We start from the raw sequence: 15,000 nt of genomic DNA on the forward strand, positions 1-15,000 counted from the left end.
ATTTTGGTACAAAATCTATATGACGTCATACGTCAATTGAGTTTTGCTGGTTCCTATTAAACTCTGATCAAACTTTTTCTGAGAGTCCCTGGTTTTCCCTCTACCTCCCCACAGATAACAATAACTTGATTAAATTTACCTTAATTTAACTTGTGTCTTAAGGGCGCGTTCGATTGACCCTATTCCGCAATAAGAATACGAGGAGTGATGATTAAAACGGTATGTTTGGCGCGTTTCGAAGCAGCAAGGACAACAAAAATATGTTTAAAATAGCATTTTAGCGGATGTTTGACAATTTTTATGTGAATCACCGTAAAAACGAAGGATTTCTACCTTATATTCCATGCATTCTTATTCCGGAATACGGTCAATCGAACGCACCCTTAGTGTCTTCGGTAATTAATCCACTGTGAAGTGCAAACGTCAAAGTAGAAATTTGCAAGCCCTTGCTGGCAAAACATAAGATAAGGAGATTGAGGGAAAATACACCCATACAATAACAAACATACCTGTGTAGCTCTCTTGTCTATAAGTCTGATAATAGTGTTCGATAAACCAAGTGTACTGGCAATATCCAGCATTCTTTTGTGAGCTCCCTGTAGTCAATAAAAGCGTTGGGCAAAATCAACAATGTTACATTGTTGCCCAATTACATGTACCAAGAAGAGCAAGGGGCATATTAAGAACCTTAATCAAATTAAGGCAAAATTTTAATTTTTTTCTACTTGGATTTGCCAGGTTAGTGTTCGAGATTTAAGCCAAAATGGTACCTCTTGCATTTTTCTCCTGGCATACACTTTGCTGCATAAAAACAACAAAAGGCAAAATTTAAAAACGTTCCATGCATAGATATGTGGTTGTTATACACGTACTTTAGCACTGTGAACAATAATCCACAAAGATACAAGTCAAGTTAAGATCTGCAAGAAGGTACATGGGTAATTCAACAAGTTCTAAGTATTTTCTTGAATCAAAACCTCTTCACCACCTTCAACCCTGACAATTGAGCATTACTAAACCACGAAATAGTGAAATGAAACACCAAAGCAACATGTATGACCCCACGATATATTGAATACTAACCGACAAAGGTTGGATTTTGAGATTAAATTAGGCCTAAAACGTTATTGCTCCTAATCTTAATCTTAATGCTAATCTTAATTTCATTTAATTAGGGGCAATAACATTTGAGGCCTAATTATAATTTAATCTAAGAATTTAACCTTTGTTGGTTAGTATTCAGTGTATGGTGGGTTCATACATGGTGTTTCTTCTCACTACTTTGTGGTTAAGTAATGTCCCTGACTAGGGTGCATAATTTCACAAGTCACTTCAACTTAATGGGTAAATAAATGGCTTGCATTGGGTTGGTCATTTTAAAGGTCTACTCAAATTGTCTTTAATAATTAATAAGCATACTTTTAATGTTACACGTTGATCTCTAAGACTTGTCAAAATACTGGATCCACCGCTCAATAAATCACTTATCCCTCGGTCTGCGTTTTGAAGGGAAGTGTTGTGCTGCAAGGCATGATCTATCATGATAGACGTTTCACCACTATTCTAAAAGACAAAATTAGCAAATTCTTTGAACAATTTTGTTATTATGAACACTTTCTTGCAACTGATATTTAAAAAATCTTCAAACCCCACAGTTTTAATAGCTTTTTACTATCAAGTGCTATTTTTAACTAATCCTAAAGTGAGCCACATACTGTGTGCATTTGAATCAACTAGAAACACTTGATTGTCATTGTCATCATCATCGTCATCGTCACCTTTTCTAACCCTAACTCATCTCTCCACCACCGTCCCTGACCACGTACACCCAATAATTTGCCAGTCAAAGCAATACACTAAACTATGATACACAGCCTATCGTGATAGATTTTTCAGAGCTTACACTGTATTTGACATGTTCAACTAGGAATGGACACGAAAAAAATCAAGGGAGTTGAAAAATTAAGCCTGTCTTGGGAAGGACCTTTCAAGTGAACCCTGCATGTACTAAATCTCCACAACAAAAGGCAAATTACATGTGTATGATGTTGACATTAAAGGAAGTTTAACTTGAAAACAGTTGCCCATGGTTGGAGAGTCACTTAATAGAATTAATTGAGAAAACTAAGGACCTGACTAAGGATACCCAACTTCAACTCAGCTGTGCCAATATTGGGAGAATAACAAGTAAAAACATGTACCTGTCTCAAGTAATTTACTTTGATGTGAAACTTACATTTGTTGTAAATCTTCTGTTAAGGAGTTCTTCTCTTTCTTTTTCTTCTTGTTCCTGTAAAAGGAATAAGAACATATTCCCTAGAGCTCACTCTGTTGATACCTGTAGATGGTATGGCGCACTGTACATTATAAGGATCCTCTTTGAAAAAGCATAACAGCAATACACTGCACCTTCTCCTGGCCTCAAGTTAGAGGCCAAGGAATAGTAATAGAAAAACTTGCATTCTCAGATTGAGAAACAGTCTATAAGACTGCAAAGGCTGTTGTTATGTTGTAAGTTACCATTTTTTACCTTCAACCTCTTGCGATGCTTGTAGTTCAGGAAGCCTGTGTTTAAATGCCTTAAATCATATATAAGTTGATCCACTTTTCTGTGGAAGAAAGCAAAACTCACTTACAAGATTGACACAAACCATCAAGTTTATACATTAATCCAGGGAAATTAAAATGTCTTCCACTGTTTTCTGTAAAAAGCTCTGTAAATTTTCAACTAATAAGGAATTTACTTTAACAAGGTGTGAAGCAGGTTTCAATAATATTATTATATCATTTTTTATTACATGACTAGCTAGGTGAGCGGGCAAGATGAACCAAATCGTGTGCTGTGATTGGCTACCCAAGCGGGCAAGATGGAGCTATCTTGCCCCCTTGGGATTTCTTGCTTGGTCCCGCAAGATCAAAGATCATTTTTTGGTGTTTTAAGTCATATAATAAATCCTATATTGACCAAGCTTGTTCGGTCAAGATGGCTGGATATTGGCCAAGTTCTTGGCCAATATCCAGCCATCTTGACCTCAGTCGGTCACGCTTGGTCAATAACCTATATATCTTGTGTAGAGTAAGAAAAAGAAACTCACATACGAGCACTTTGCTTTTTCTGTGGTGGCTCTTTGTTGAGAAGGATGGCAAGTCGATCGCAGTTTGCAGAAGCCTGCTCTAGGCTTTGCTCTATTTTTTGTTCAACATCTGTGTAAAATTAAAGAAGTGGAATTTAATTATTATGATAAATGCAAATCTTCAGCGTTGATGAATAAGAGAATCCTAAAACTATGTCCAGGGCAATGTTTATTCCATAAATAAACTTCTACAATCTTGGACAGAATAAAATGGAACAGAAATGCCCCCTCTCCCCCAAATCAAGGATGAAGGTGCGTGAAGGCCAAAACGCGCCATTTTCCCATAACTGATTTTGGGGGGAGGGGTGGTCTCAATGTTCCATTTAATTTGTCCAAGATTGTAGCTAACAAGGAAAAGTTCCAGGCTATGGTAATTACTAAGAAAAAAGGGCAAGATCTCCCAAAGATCCATTTCAAGGTTGACAATGAGAGAAATCAAATAAACGACATGTCTTAAACTCTTAGGAGTTACAAGAGATCACCAATTGTCTTTCAGCAAACATGTCAAACACATTAGCATTAAATCTAGCCAAAAATTTGGAGTTCTCCTAAGAATGAAAAATTTAATTCCAGAAAAGGCTAACCTACACATATTTAAAACTAATATTCTACCACAATTGACATATTTCTCCATAGTTTAACATTTTATCAGATCTTCGGACAGATGAAAACTTGAAAGGTTATAAGAGAAGGGTCTAAGGGCAATCTTCAAAGACAAAAGCAGTTCCTATGAAGACCTTCTAAACAAAGCTAAGCTTGTGACTTTAAATAATCAAAGACCTCAAAATATAGCTATTCTTATGTTTAAAGTCAAACATGGCATCTGCCCCACATACATATCAGAACTTTTTAATCTACAAACCACCCAATATAGCCTTAGCAACTCAGAATTCGTAACCATAACCCTAACCCTAACCTGTAACGTACAGAAAGCATTCCATTCATGGACATAATGGCGCCACCTACCTCGAGGCACAAGAAATGCAAGCACCCTGAGTCAGTTTAATTAGGAAGTTAGTAACACAAATGGATCTCTCAAACTTAATTAGCAATAAACGTGGACGTGACTGTTTTCTCTGCAGCTCGTAGAGACAAATGGTATTTTTAATAGAATAGTATTGGTAGATTTCTATCACATATTTCTAATATAATAGAATAGCATTGGTCTTTTTGCATAAGTATCCTAGAATTTCATTATATTTAATATTTATTTAGTATTTACTGGTATTTTTTTTTGCTTTGTAACTGTGTCTCCAATTAGCAGGTATACTAAAGTACTTTGACACAAAATAAAGTTATAATTGAAAGCCCTTTAAAGACCTGTTGAAAAGACCCATGACGATCAAGAGTGGTTGAACCAGGGATGACCAGTAACAATAATATTCTTATTTCAGCAAGTGGTCAGAATGGGTCTCAGCTTTGAGTTCTCTGGATCTCAAGGCAATTGGCCCAACCACTACTCTAAGCTGCCTCAGCGTTAAAGATCCTTAAAAGTCCAAGCTAGTGTCATCTCTGGCCCAAGTTAAAATGTTCATCCCTCCCATACTGTAGTTCTGTTCACATCTGCAGCATACACAGTATTTTCTACAAATAAGACTGTGCAATAAGGGAGCGATGGGTATAGGTTGTTTGGAGATCCGTATAAGAGAACTGCCGGTTATAACACTACATTAACTTTCTTGTACCTTGTAATGAGTCTTGATGTGTGGTGCTTAGCTTGCTCAACTGTCCTTGAACTCCAACAATGAGCCTTACAAAATAAAAACACACAACACCCAAAGTCAAGTACTCCAATAGAAATTTTTTTTCTCACCCTCATCACAGATTTACCTTTTTCCTTATGTGAATTTACATAGCCCTGTCATTTGGTTGCATCAAGTGAGTTGATACACTAAGGTAAATCAACAACCATAATAACAGTTTTTGAGCTAACGTTTTGAGTGTTAGCCCTTTGCAGGGCTTATATTTCAAATGGTCTTGATTGTAGCAGACAAGTAAAGGATAATTATTTTAAGAAAGCGACGAAACCTTCTAGTTTATAAAACATGTTTTGACAGAAACTTCTGCTATTCTCAGTCAGTCAGAATAAAAAGCAATGGAAGCTGAATTTATAATAAATAGAAAATTCTAATGTGAAAAATAGTAACAACAGAATGAAGTATAGCATGAAATGTGGGAATTACAAAGATAGTTTAAGATTGACATGGTGTAATTGTTGATTCAAAGAGGGTTGTTATCTCTGAATAAGAATAGACTTCTGTGAGTGAGACTTAACTGATTTTACTCTGTCTAACGCCAGACGATTTTGCTTGTCAAATGGGGAGTCCCCTCCTTCCCCATCGGCCCGGCACCACAACACTTTTTAGGAAATAACCCTTTTCACTCATTTAAGCATATTCTACCATCAGGACTAAATTTGGCAGATTTGAGAATTCCTTATGCATTGTGTCTTTTCAATAGCCTGCCCTGCAACTCCTCACGAATCTTTTTTACAGTTATCGAACAAAGAATAATGCTTATTGTATTCTGACTCGTTTTTTCCAAAAAATCCGCGCTAGCTGTAAAAAATATTCGTGAGGAGTTGCATGGTATTAATTTTAGCAGTTGTCCTTTGCCGGGCCACTTGCTTACATCTCATTGAACTACTGTGTCATTGCCTTCTGCCGATCGACTTTCGAAGAAATCCCCCTTCATACATAGGGTTTATCAAACGAAAGATTCTACATTTACGATCTCTATCATTGCATTTTAACAAATTTGAGTGAAAAGGAACCGAGTAAAACCCGTTAATAAAAACCCGTTGGTAAAAAAAATATGTAAGCATACGTAAGCCGCAGCATTCAATCCTTTTAAGTTTAACTTCGATAGAGTGATTCTTACGAACAACTTTCAGCTGACAGTGAGCCTGTCTGAAACGTACGTTCGGTTAAGTCGATCGGCGCTATACGCTATGAACGATAAAAAACAAATGATCATGGCATTTCCAGGGTAAAAGCTATCAATACTCACCGATTAGTCTCCTGGTAAAGACTGTCCATAGCTGAAGAAAACGAATTTGAACTGTACTTACCTGCCAAAGTGACAGTGTGAAAAAAATGTATCGGTAAATTAAATAAGTCGAACGGCCATTTTGTAGTCTGAAGGGCTTCCGCTGACACACGAAGACACGTCATAACTTTTTCGAGCTAAGGCAGAGCGGGATCAATGAAAACTGGGAACGAGTAGTTAGTAACATGGAGGGCAAAATTATTACTAAATGCTAATTGGTACGGTTGAGACAGAGGGTATTTTTCATTAATTTTGGTAATTGCCCCGGGCAAAATTACTTTCATTATTTTCGTATGGCAGGAACTTTTGGGTAATTGAAAACCGTGTTGTTTCTTATACTCCTCTATGTCTAAAAGTAGTTATTAAGCCGTTTCCAGGTGATTTTAAGGGGGGTCTTCGTTTTCAAGACACCCCCCTTAAAAGGGCTCCTGCTTGTAGGAAATGTCTTTTAGCAGTCTGGTTTCATTACTTTGGCGGTTATGCTCAGGGTTCGGTACAAGAGTAACATTTTATTCCGCTGATTCGTGTGTTTTACAGTTCATTGGCACTAACTGGACACAGAAATGGCTTTCTACGTCCTGGTTGACCTTTGAGAAAAATTTGCCCTTTGTATTATAAACTAGCCTCCCACGCAAACGTTGTCAAGGCTTCGTCACCAGTTGCACCCCCACTAACGTCCGCTGAAACGAAAAACCACTTCCGTTTAACGGCTAGCCAATCACATGCTGCGAAGGAATGCCATACAAAACACGATTTTACCCAAAACTGGAAAACGACCTCTGCTTGGTCCATAATACGCGAACGGAAGTGGTTTTTGGCTTTAGCAGACGTCAGTGGTGAAGGAACGCGTGACGAAGCCCTAAGAACGTCTGCGTTTATAAACAAGTAATTGCAAGTTTCTTACCAGTAGTTTGACGCTCACTGTGTTTTTTTAGAGGTTGGTCAACTCCAGCCTCACTTTCATTCATAGACCAGGTAACTAAGCACACAACTGTAAAATGGACTATTGGTCTGTTACACTAGAAAGCGCTATCTCCTCAACGATTTCCGCAGATTTCTTAGCGTCTCTTTTATTTGTGCGTGAAACAAGATAATTAAAAGTAAATTTGCTACTTTATTCAGTATTAATAAGACTCTGATTTTCTTCATCAGGGTAATATGTTATACCGAACATGGATTAGGAAGAATCAGCATTGCATTTCGTCCTTCGTATTTAAACCGAGACTGTATGAGGTAAGAGAGCGAGTCCTCCATATATGGCCCTATTCCGATGTTAAGATATTTGAATTTTATTATTAGTTTTGTGTCGTGCTTTGTGGTTGTTTGACGATACCTCATTGGTCAGTTAATGTGAAAATGGACCATGCCACGGTCGTGGGAACAATAACCCTGAAAGCATTTTAGACTACGAGCAGTTCCTCTTTCGCGGCTTGGTTGGTCGAGAAGGCAGGTTAACACTCATGGCCATCCCTCAAAATGACATTAGACATTTCGTAACCATTACACAACGGAATATCTCATCTAACCTGCGATCAGGCTCCATTTTCGTTATGAGACTGGACGACACAACTGTAGCGAGCCCAGACATAAGACACATAGACACTTGAAAAGTTCAGGTGTATTCAGGAGGCTGGCTCTCTGCGATGCCGATGCAACAATGCTACCAACTGAGCTATGAAGCCACTCAGGTGGGAACAGATAAATTTGTTCAGGGGGAATGATTTGTTGAACAAGAACTGCAGCATTTGTTGATCAACACATGCTGAACTGTGTCACAAGTTCAATAGTGCAAGGGTGTTTTCCATGTCGCCGAGGCATGCCTCTCTAGGTTTCTGCATACACTCTCTCTATGGCAATGCACGAGTGAAGTGAGTAAACTGTCATCAGTGGTGTGATAATTCGTGAGGACGTGTTTTGAGAAGTTGGTAGTTTGGTCGACTGGTATGCGGTGTTCGTTAAAAATGATCTTCGAGTCGTCGTTTTGTCTCTCTAATTTTAACGGTTGCATTGTACCCGACCCTGATAGTGACGGTGCCTTCCGAAATAAGGGCTCAAAATAATCCTTCACCGTTAAATCGGCCTTACTCTTTTTCGTTTTTTGATACTCTTTGTATCCCTAGCTACAATAATGGACAAAAGGAAGGTAGCATCACTTTAGAGATAACCCCCCTCCTCCTTATCAATGTTGGATTTCCCGCGAAACAGAATGGTAACTTTTCTTCCAACATTGAATATGGGGAAGAGGGGGGGGGGGGGTGCACAAGAGCATGGTATTTTCCCAAGTAGCACAGCCAATAGTTAGAATAATCGAATTAGGTGTGAAGTGAAGTGATGCGCGCAACCTCCACAACAACTTTTGACGACGATTGTAGATTCTTCACCAGGGTACCGTGCTTCTCACAGGTTTTTAAAGCTGGTCAGTTCTTTACACAGTTACATAACCAAGCAACAAAGGCCAAATAGAATGAAAACATACCAAGAATTTAATAGCAGCTATTTGAGAAAAAAAGTGAATTACTGAATGGCTGTAATATGTCTCAGTTGCCTTGGGTCCATCTATTGCCTACTTGTATATAGTACAGCGACAACTTATTGGGTATGAAGTTTATTACGAGGGCCAAAGAGGCGAGCTTTGTATGGAAGTCCGCAATCATCCCCCTCAGCTAACTTGGAAAAGCTGCTTACAACTCTAAACATTACGAACTATATATTCATCTAACTCCGCGGTTCGAGTATGTCTTTTTATTGTCAAAGCAAATCTATAATCTCTTCGCCGATACAACAACCAAGCATATAAACCGTTGAAAATCGTATAAAATCTACACCGACAGATTGAGTCCGCGTTCAATTTCGGGGTGAAAGATGAATAATTAGATTTCAGTTATTCGTTATTCCTTCCATTTTTTTTTCCGAGTTATTCATTATTCACTATTGAAATTTTGTTTGATATTCGATCATTTTTCCGTATTCGTTATTCTTTAATGGAAACCGTAAAATTCTTTATTCCAAATTTTCGAACGCTAAATATTCCTTATTCTTTTTTTGTTATAAACCGTTATTCATTATTCCGCTTCCACCCCCGGTTGACTTTATCACCGCTTATCATCCTCTTCATTGCGTATGTACAGTTCTTCAGTCATTTCAAGACTGAAGCTCTGTTTCGTTGCTGCAATACACATTCCACTTTTACTACTGACAACGACAGAAGCTGTAATTAAAGCAAGTATGATGAAATTACTTTTAACACTGATTTAGCGAGGAGACCTTAAATCTAAACCACTATTAATTGTAGCCGTTTTTATGCTAGAGACATTAAAGTGGTTTATTATATGGCTCTGTCTCACGAGGACTGGGAACTACAAAATTCACGCATTTGATTGGCTAAAATCGATATTGACCGCGGTCTAGATTTTCCCATCTAGACCGGCATTTAGACCGGTAATGTTTTGCGGTGAAAAGATGCAAACTAAAATGTAAAAATATTGAGTATTTTCTTCTACCAATATTTATTTATGGAAGTGCCAAACAGCATGATGACAAAAGAGAGGATGACGAGCAAACTTTGACAGAATTAAGTTCTGCTCATCGCCACTCATCGCCGTTCGCAAGCAAAATGTCAGTTAGTACAAACCAGTTACATTAAACGAATTAAATTGTTCTTGTTTGCCATATAATAAACATCTTATTAACCGAGCTTAGTCAGTCTGTATGGGAGAATCTTGACCTCGGTCGTGTGTACAGACCTCACTGCGTTCGGTCTGTACTCACGACCTCGGTCAAGATTCTCCCATACAGACCTCCTGTTCGGTTAATAAGAGCTAAGTATTAAGTGTCTCAGAGACGCACTCAACGGGAGACGACATCCCCAGCATAAAAACGGCTAACATTGCCTAATGTAAAAACGGGCAAAAATTAAGGATAGTCGCTGTTTGCTTTTTCACATTCGGCGATAAACGCCAACTTGAGTACCGCAAGATGGGCAGGTATGGATAACATCTTTCATGGAGTCAACACAGAATGGAATCAGACAGCATCCTGCATCGCACCTAAAATGAACCATAACCAGAAGTTCGTTACCCATAAGTCTCGATCTGCGATGGAATGAGGCTCATCGGTTTACGGTATCGTCTATTTTTTTAAGACTACTGCGAGATTTTTGTGGGAACAAAACATAGCAGCATTGCGTTCCGCGCTCGATTTTGCATTGAGCACGTGCTTCACTTGCGAAAAATGTCTGTGCATGAAGACAAATCAAATTCTTGATTCTGAACTTCTGATTAATTCTAGGTTATTGGCACATAAATTTATGAACAATCATCGGGCCTTTGGCGAATTTCAGCGGTGAATACTTGATAGTTCTAATGGTAAATGGATACTTTAGAATGAGTTTAGAAACGGTAAGCTGCTTGCAGTCGCCATTTTTCGTTGAGGTCCGAAGGAAGCTGTTCCAAGTAAAACTACCGTTTATCGCAGGCTATTACAAACGAAGACATTTTTGTTAGCCTACAATCGACTGTTTGAGTTGGCTTGGAATCCCATTCGTTTGAATTCAATGAAGAGAAACAGCTTGAAAGGAAGTGATAGGTCTCGGGTTTGGGTAACCTCCTCGATTGCGGGCTCATTTCCTGAAACAGCTGCTGGAAGTCGAGCCTACGAGTGCCTCCTCTCGCCTTTTATAAATTATCGGATTCTGAAGCTCTACTTTCAACCAAAGCCTTAAATAATGATTGTAACGAAATCAGCCGATTATAGCGCTAGATGTCATCCGTCAACTTGTTCCGCTATGTTGACTGACGTCATAGGGTTCATCAATGAAATAACCAGGTTGCTTGGTTACAAACGAAGTACGAAGTTAGGAGAAAGTTTCTGCGTAATGCAAGTAATTGTCTCTTTTACAAGTTTGATGGGAAAAGGAAGATAAAGAGCATGGTGTTTCGGCATACATGTCCAACAAAGACATTTCACTCAAAGTCATCGACCACAGACTCTCAGAAATACTCTCACGTTGACCATTTTACTTCATCAAGTTCTTGTTCTAATTAGTGGTTTTTTGTCTTTGCTCTGTTTTACGATGCGCTTTTGAGTAATTTTGGGCAAGAAATTAATTTAGGCCAACCAATTCGAAAGGATATTAACGATAGGTATTAGTTTACTTTAGTAAACACCTTTCTCTATTCTACCCATCATGCACAATGTTTATTTCGCGATTTTGAGGAAATTTTATAATTTGAATCACTCTAATTTCGCGTTTTTGAGTAATACGCAATTTACATTTCATTGGCAATAAGACATTGGCGGTAATACCTCCCTTAACACACCATTTATTCCCGCCCTCTCTCATCCTTTCAAGACATGAACCCTCCCTCCCTCCCTTGTGCGCTGGTGAAAAAGTTATACTGTGACATTTCCACCAACCAAGTTGCATGTATTGGTTTCAAAACCGATAGCTTAAGGTAGACATTCATAAACAAGGGGGTTTGAAAATTCCAGTAGAGGCGACAGTTATAATGGAAACGGAAACCATTGAGAAATTTAAGCAGCTAGTGGAACAGTATTATAGGGAGCCAGTTAATGAACAGTTTGAAGACTGTTCAAAAGAGTTGCCGCCTGGAGAGGACATAGAAAGCAGTAACGATGTTCTCTGGCCTAGACATTGCCTCAGAACAGTAAAAAATGTGATTTTGCAAACGTTTCTGCGGTAATAAACTCGTTCTTTCTTGGTTTTTGACATAATGTAACTCACTTAATTTTCGCTTCATGTTATGGTTCGGGGTACTTATTATTCGCGTCACTTTAAACGTGTCGCGAAAATTTCATGTCAGAAGGTAGTATGATTAATTAATTTGCCAAAACCAAGACTGTGCTTGAATATGGATATAACTTTCTGGTATTGATTTTCTGCCATTTATCCAACGTCGATTTAACTGATGCAAGAGAAACAAGATAAAGGGGAAAAAATGCGCAAGAACCCAAGTTTGAAGACAGAGAAATGCAAAATTCCTGAGAGCATTTGAATACTGCATGCATGAGATAACTGATGACAAAGCCAGACCTACTTAATGCAAAATTGTATAAGTTAAATATGCAATGTTTTCTTTCTCTTGTTTACAGAAACGAAGCGTTTCCATAATAAAACACGAAAATGTGAAGGAAATGACGATTCTTCGTCGCCTGTCAAATCGAAGAGAGAAAATACATTTTTTTGGTCAAATCAATTGCCCGACGCAGGTAGCGAAACAGGAATATTAGTGCATGTGACTGGTCTTAGAAGCACTTTACACTATTCTTTGTAGCTTATCGCATCCTACAATAATAGGGTGCGTTCGATTGGGAAATCCGGATTTAGATCTTAAAATCTGGATCTTCGGATTTCCAATCGAATACAAAATCTGAAAACGGATTTTGACGCAGATTCAGTAATATGGAAATCCATGTCGGGTAAGGATTTCAATTAACAAAATCCGTCGCAAAATCCGTTTTCGGATTTTGTGTTCGATTGGAAATCCGAAGATCCAGATTTTAAGATCTAAATCCAGATTTCCCAATCGAACGCACTCTATATGTTTGAAAAGAAAAAATGTGGCGTTGAGTCTTAAGTCAATGGAAGACATGAAAGGTCTATTCTGTCCCGGTGCTAAGCGCGTAGCACTATAGATAATCAATTGTACTAGTTTACGGCAAAGACGTAATGGACAAGAACGAGGTGTAAATTTTGAACGAAGGATTTTTCGAAACTGGATAAAGACAACTACGAGCAAGCTTAACGAGGCTGATTTAAACGACAACGCAGCATCACCTTAGCTTAAACCGTCCAAATTATTGATGGAATTATCATCACTGAAATACATGCAGTGTGCTGTTACCTACCCTACAACGCACAAACCAAGACATGCGAGCCAAGTTAAAGTACCAGTAACATAGTCTGTAGATGTTACGATGGTGGCTCGGCAATTCGGACAAGTCATAGGCACCGGAATTTCATGAAAATTCGCCATTGCCAACACAGCAGTCGGCTGGTGAATTATTGTTGTTGTGCTTGTATAGCCTGGCTGATTTCCATAAGGTGCTGGCTGAGGAGGATACCCAGGTTGTTGAGATGAATAAGCTGGTTGCTGTGGATTGTAACCAGGCTGTGGATATACTCCGGGATGCTGTTGCGCGGGGTATGGTGGTGGTGGTGGTTTGTCAGCCATACTTTTTTTTTGCGTTTAGATCTTCAATGGCTTCGCTGCTTCAGGGCGATCGTGAGTGACGCAGATGATTAAAGTTGCTAAGGAAATAATAATACTTGGCAACGATTGTTGACACTCGCACCTGCTCCGTTTGCTAGAAATTATGATCAATCTCGAATTGGAAATAAAAATGTGTCACAAATTTAAATAAGTAGGTGAAATTAAGCCAGAGAAAAAAAGGAAAGGAGCTTTTAAAGAAAAGACGATTCTAATGTTTGAACAAAGAACTTGACTATAATTAGTCAAAGCTCCTCATCGTAAACGATTAACAAAAAGAAAGTACTGAAATGGTTACGTGAAGAGAAGGTTCTGAAATGCGATATGTGGTTGACGAAGTTTTGACTCGTGCCACCTGCTTTGACTTGTTTCAGAAAACCGCCCGTTATTTAGAACGACATTTGTCCAGGACACGCGTCATTTACTCTTTGTAACAAATCACAGGCCTCCCAAGCTTACAGTATTAATGAGTGAGAGAAATGATCCTCGCAGTTATTTCGACAATTTTAAGCAATTGTCTCTTATACACACCTGAAAATCTTGGTTTTATCAAACGAGTTGATGAAGATGTTTTCAATTGAGTGTCGTAAAAGACATACCATAGTAATTACTTCGACCAATCACAGCAGAAGCAATCAGCGCAACGAAGCATTACAAATTCGTAGGAATTCCGTGTAACGTACAATACATACTTAATTGACCGCTCCCATAGGGGCTTTTCGGGGCCAATGAAACACAATCAACGAAACAACAGAACACAACAACTACAACTGTTAAGAATCCCAACTAGTCGGAGGCAAACCAGTTGGCTATTTACAAGTGCAGCCAGGAAGTTGAACCAGGGACAACCAGGAACAAATTCAACGAGTGGTCAGAGCGGGTCTTGAACCCAGGATTTCGGGATCTCAATGCAGGCGCCCTAACCACTGGGCCACACTGCCTCCAAACATGCTCAAAGCGCGGGAAAAATCGCACGTGCCGCGTGCAAGTCGCGATTGGTTTTGGTTTTCCTTCTCATTGGTTGATAAACTGGCGCGACATTTTCAAAACAATCACTGAGTGTAGCAATTGCAATAGACAGGCATTTGAAAACTGCTGTAAAAAGGTCAAAGACAAATGGCTAACCCCCCTAACCCGAGTGGCACGCATTTTACTGCATTTCATCCCGTACTTTGCAAAAAATAAATAGAAACCAAAAGAAAGGACGACGAGGTAAAAGGCGCACCGTCGGGCTCCCATTGATACCAGCCTTGTTGAAGGAACTACCGAAGTTAAATAAGGTCACCTTACTATACCTTTCTTTTTTCATTGAGATAAACATTGAACATGGTCAGTTAAAAGACTTTAATTAAATTTATTGCAGAGCACAATTTGCTAAGTACACTCTTAGACTAATGTTAATCAATTAATTTAGATGTAATTCATTTTTTTCCTCTTAGACCCCGTTCACACGTATCCGGATTCAAGGAAATGGAGCATGCGCCATAAAAAATAATATTGCCCTCAGCAGCCACCTTGAGAATTGATTTCACGGTAAGGAAGTGGGCTCGATCTTGTTACGTCATCCGGATAAGAAAAAATTCCGGATT

At 38.8% G+C, this 15,000-nt stretch overlaps 2 protein-coding genes across 2 annotated transcripts in view; both read right to left on the minus strand.

The window, feature by feature from the left end:
• LOC138048977 (Golgi SNAP receptor complex member 2-like) overlaps positions 1–6,283 on the minus strand; it is a 10,018-nt gene extending 3,735 nt beyond the window's left edge. Inside the window, exons 1-7 of the mRNA XM_068895054.1 lie at positions 6,144–6,283; positions 4,820–4,884; positions 3,096–3,204; positions 2,531–2,609; positions 2,237–2,290; positions 1,420–1,563; positions 510–596 (exon numbers count right to left, since the gene is read on the minus strand). Coding sequence (XP_068751155.1) covers positions 510–596; positions 1,420–1,563; positions 2,237–2,290; positions 2,531–2,609; positions 3,096–3,204; positions 4,820–4,884; positions 6,144–6,172 — 567 coding nt within the window. The 5' untranslated portion in view covers positions 6,173–6,283. The remainder of the gene's footprint in view (positions 1–509; positions 597–1,419; positions 1,564–2,236; positions 2,291–2,530; positions 2,610–3,095; positions 3,205–4,819; positions 4,885–6,143) is intronic.
• A 3,692-nt stretch (positions 6,284–9,975) lies between these two features.
• LOC138048966 (LITAF domain-containing protein-like) lies at positions 9,976–13,447 on the minus strand. The gene is made up of 2 exons (XM_068895036.1): positions 13,050–13,447; positions 9,976–10,228 (listed from the first exon to the last, which is right to left on the minus strand). Exons 1-2 carry the CDS (start codon positions 13,373–13,375, stop codon positions 10,120–10,122), a joined length of 435 nt encoding a protein of 144 aa, XP_068751137.1. The 5' UTR covers positions 13,376–13,447; the 3' UTR covers positions 9,976–10,119.
• Between the last annotated feature and the right edge of the window lie 1,553 nt (positions 13,448–15,000).

The sequence above is a fragment of the Montipora capricornis genome, chromosome 5 (genome assembly GCF_036669925.1).
Source record: "Montipora capricornis isolate CH-2021 chromosome 5, ASM3666992v2, whole genome shotgun sequence".
Lineage (NCBI taxonomy): Eukaryota > Metazoa > Cnidaria > Anthozoa > Scleractinia > Acroporidae > Montipora > Montipora capricornis.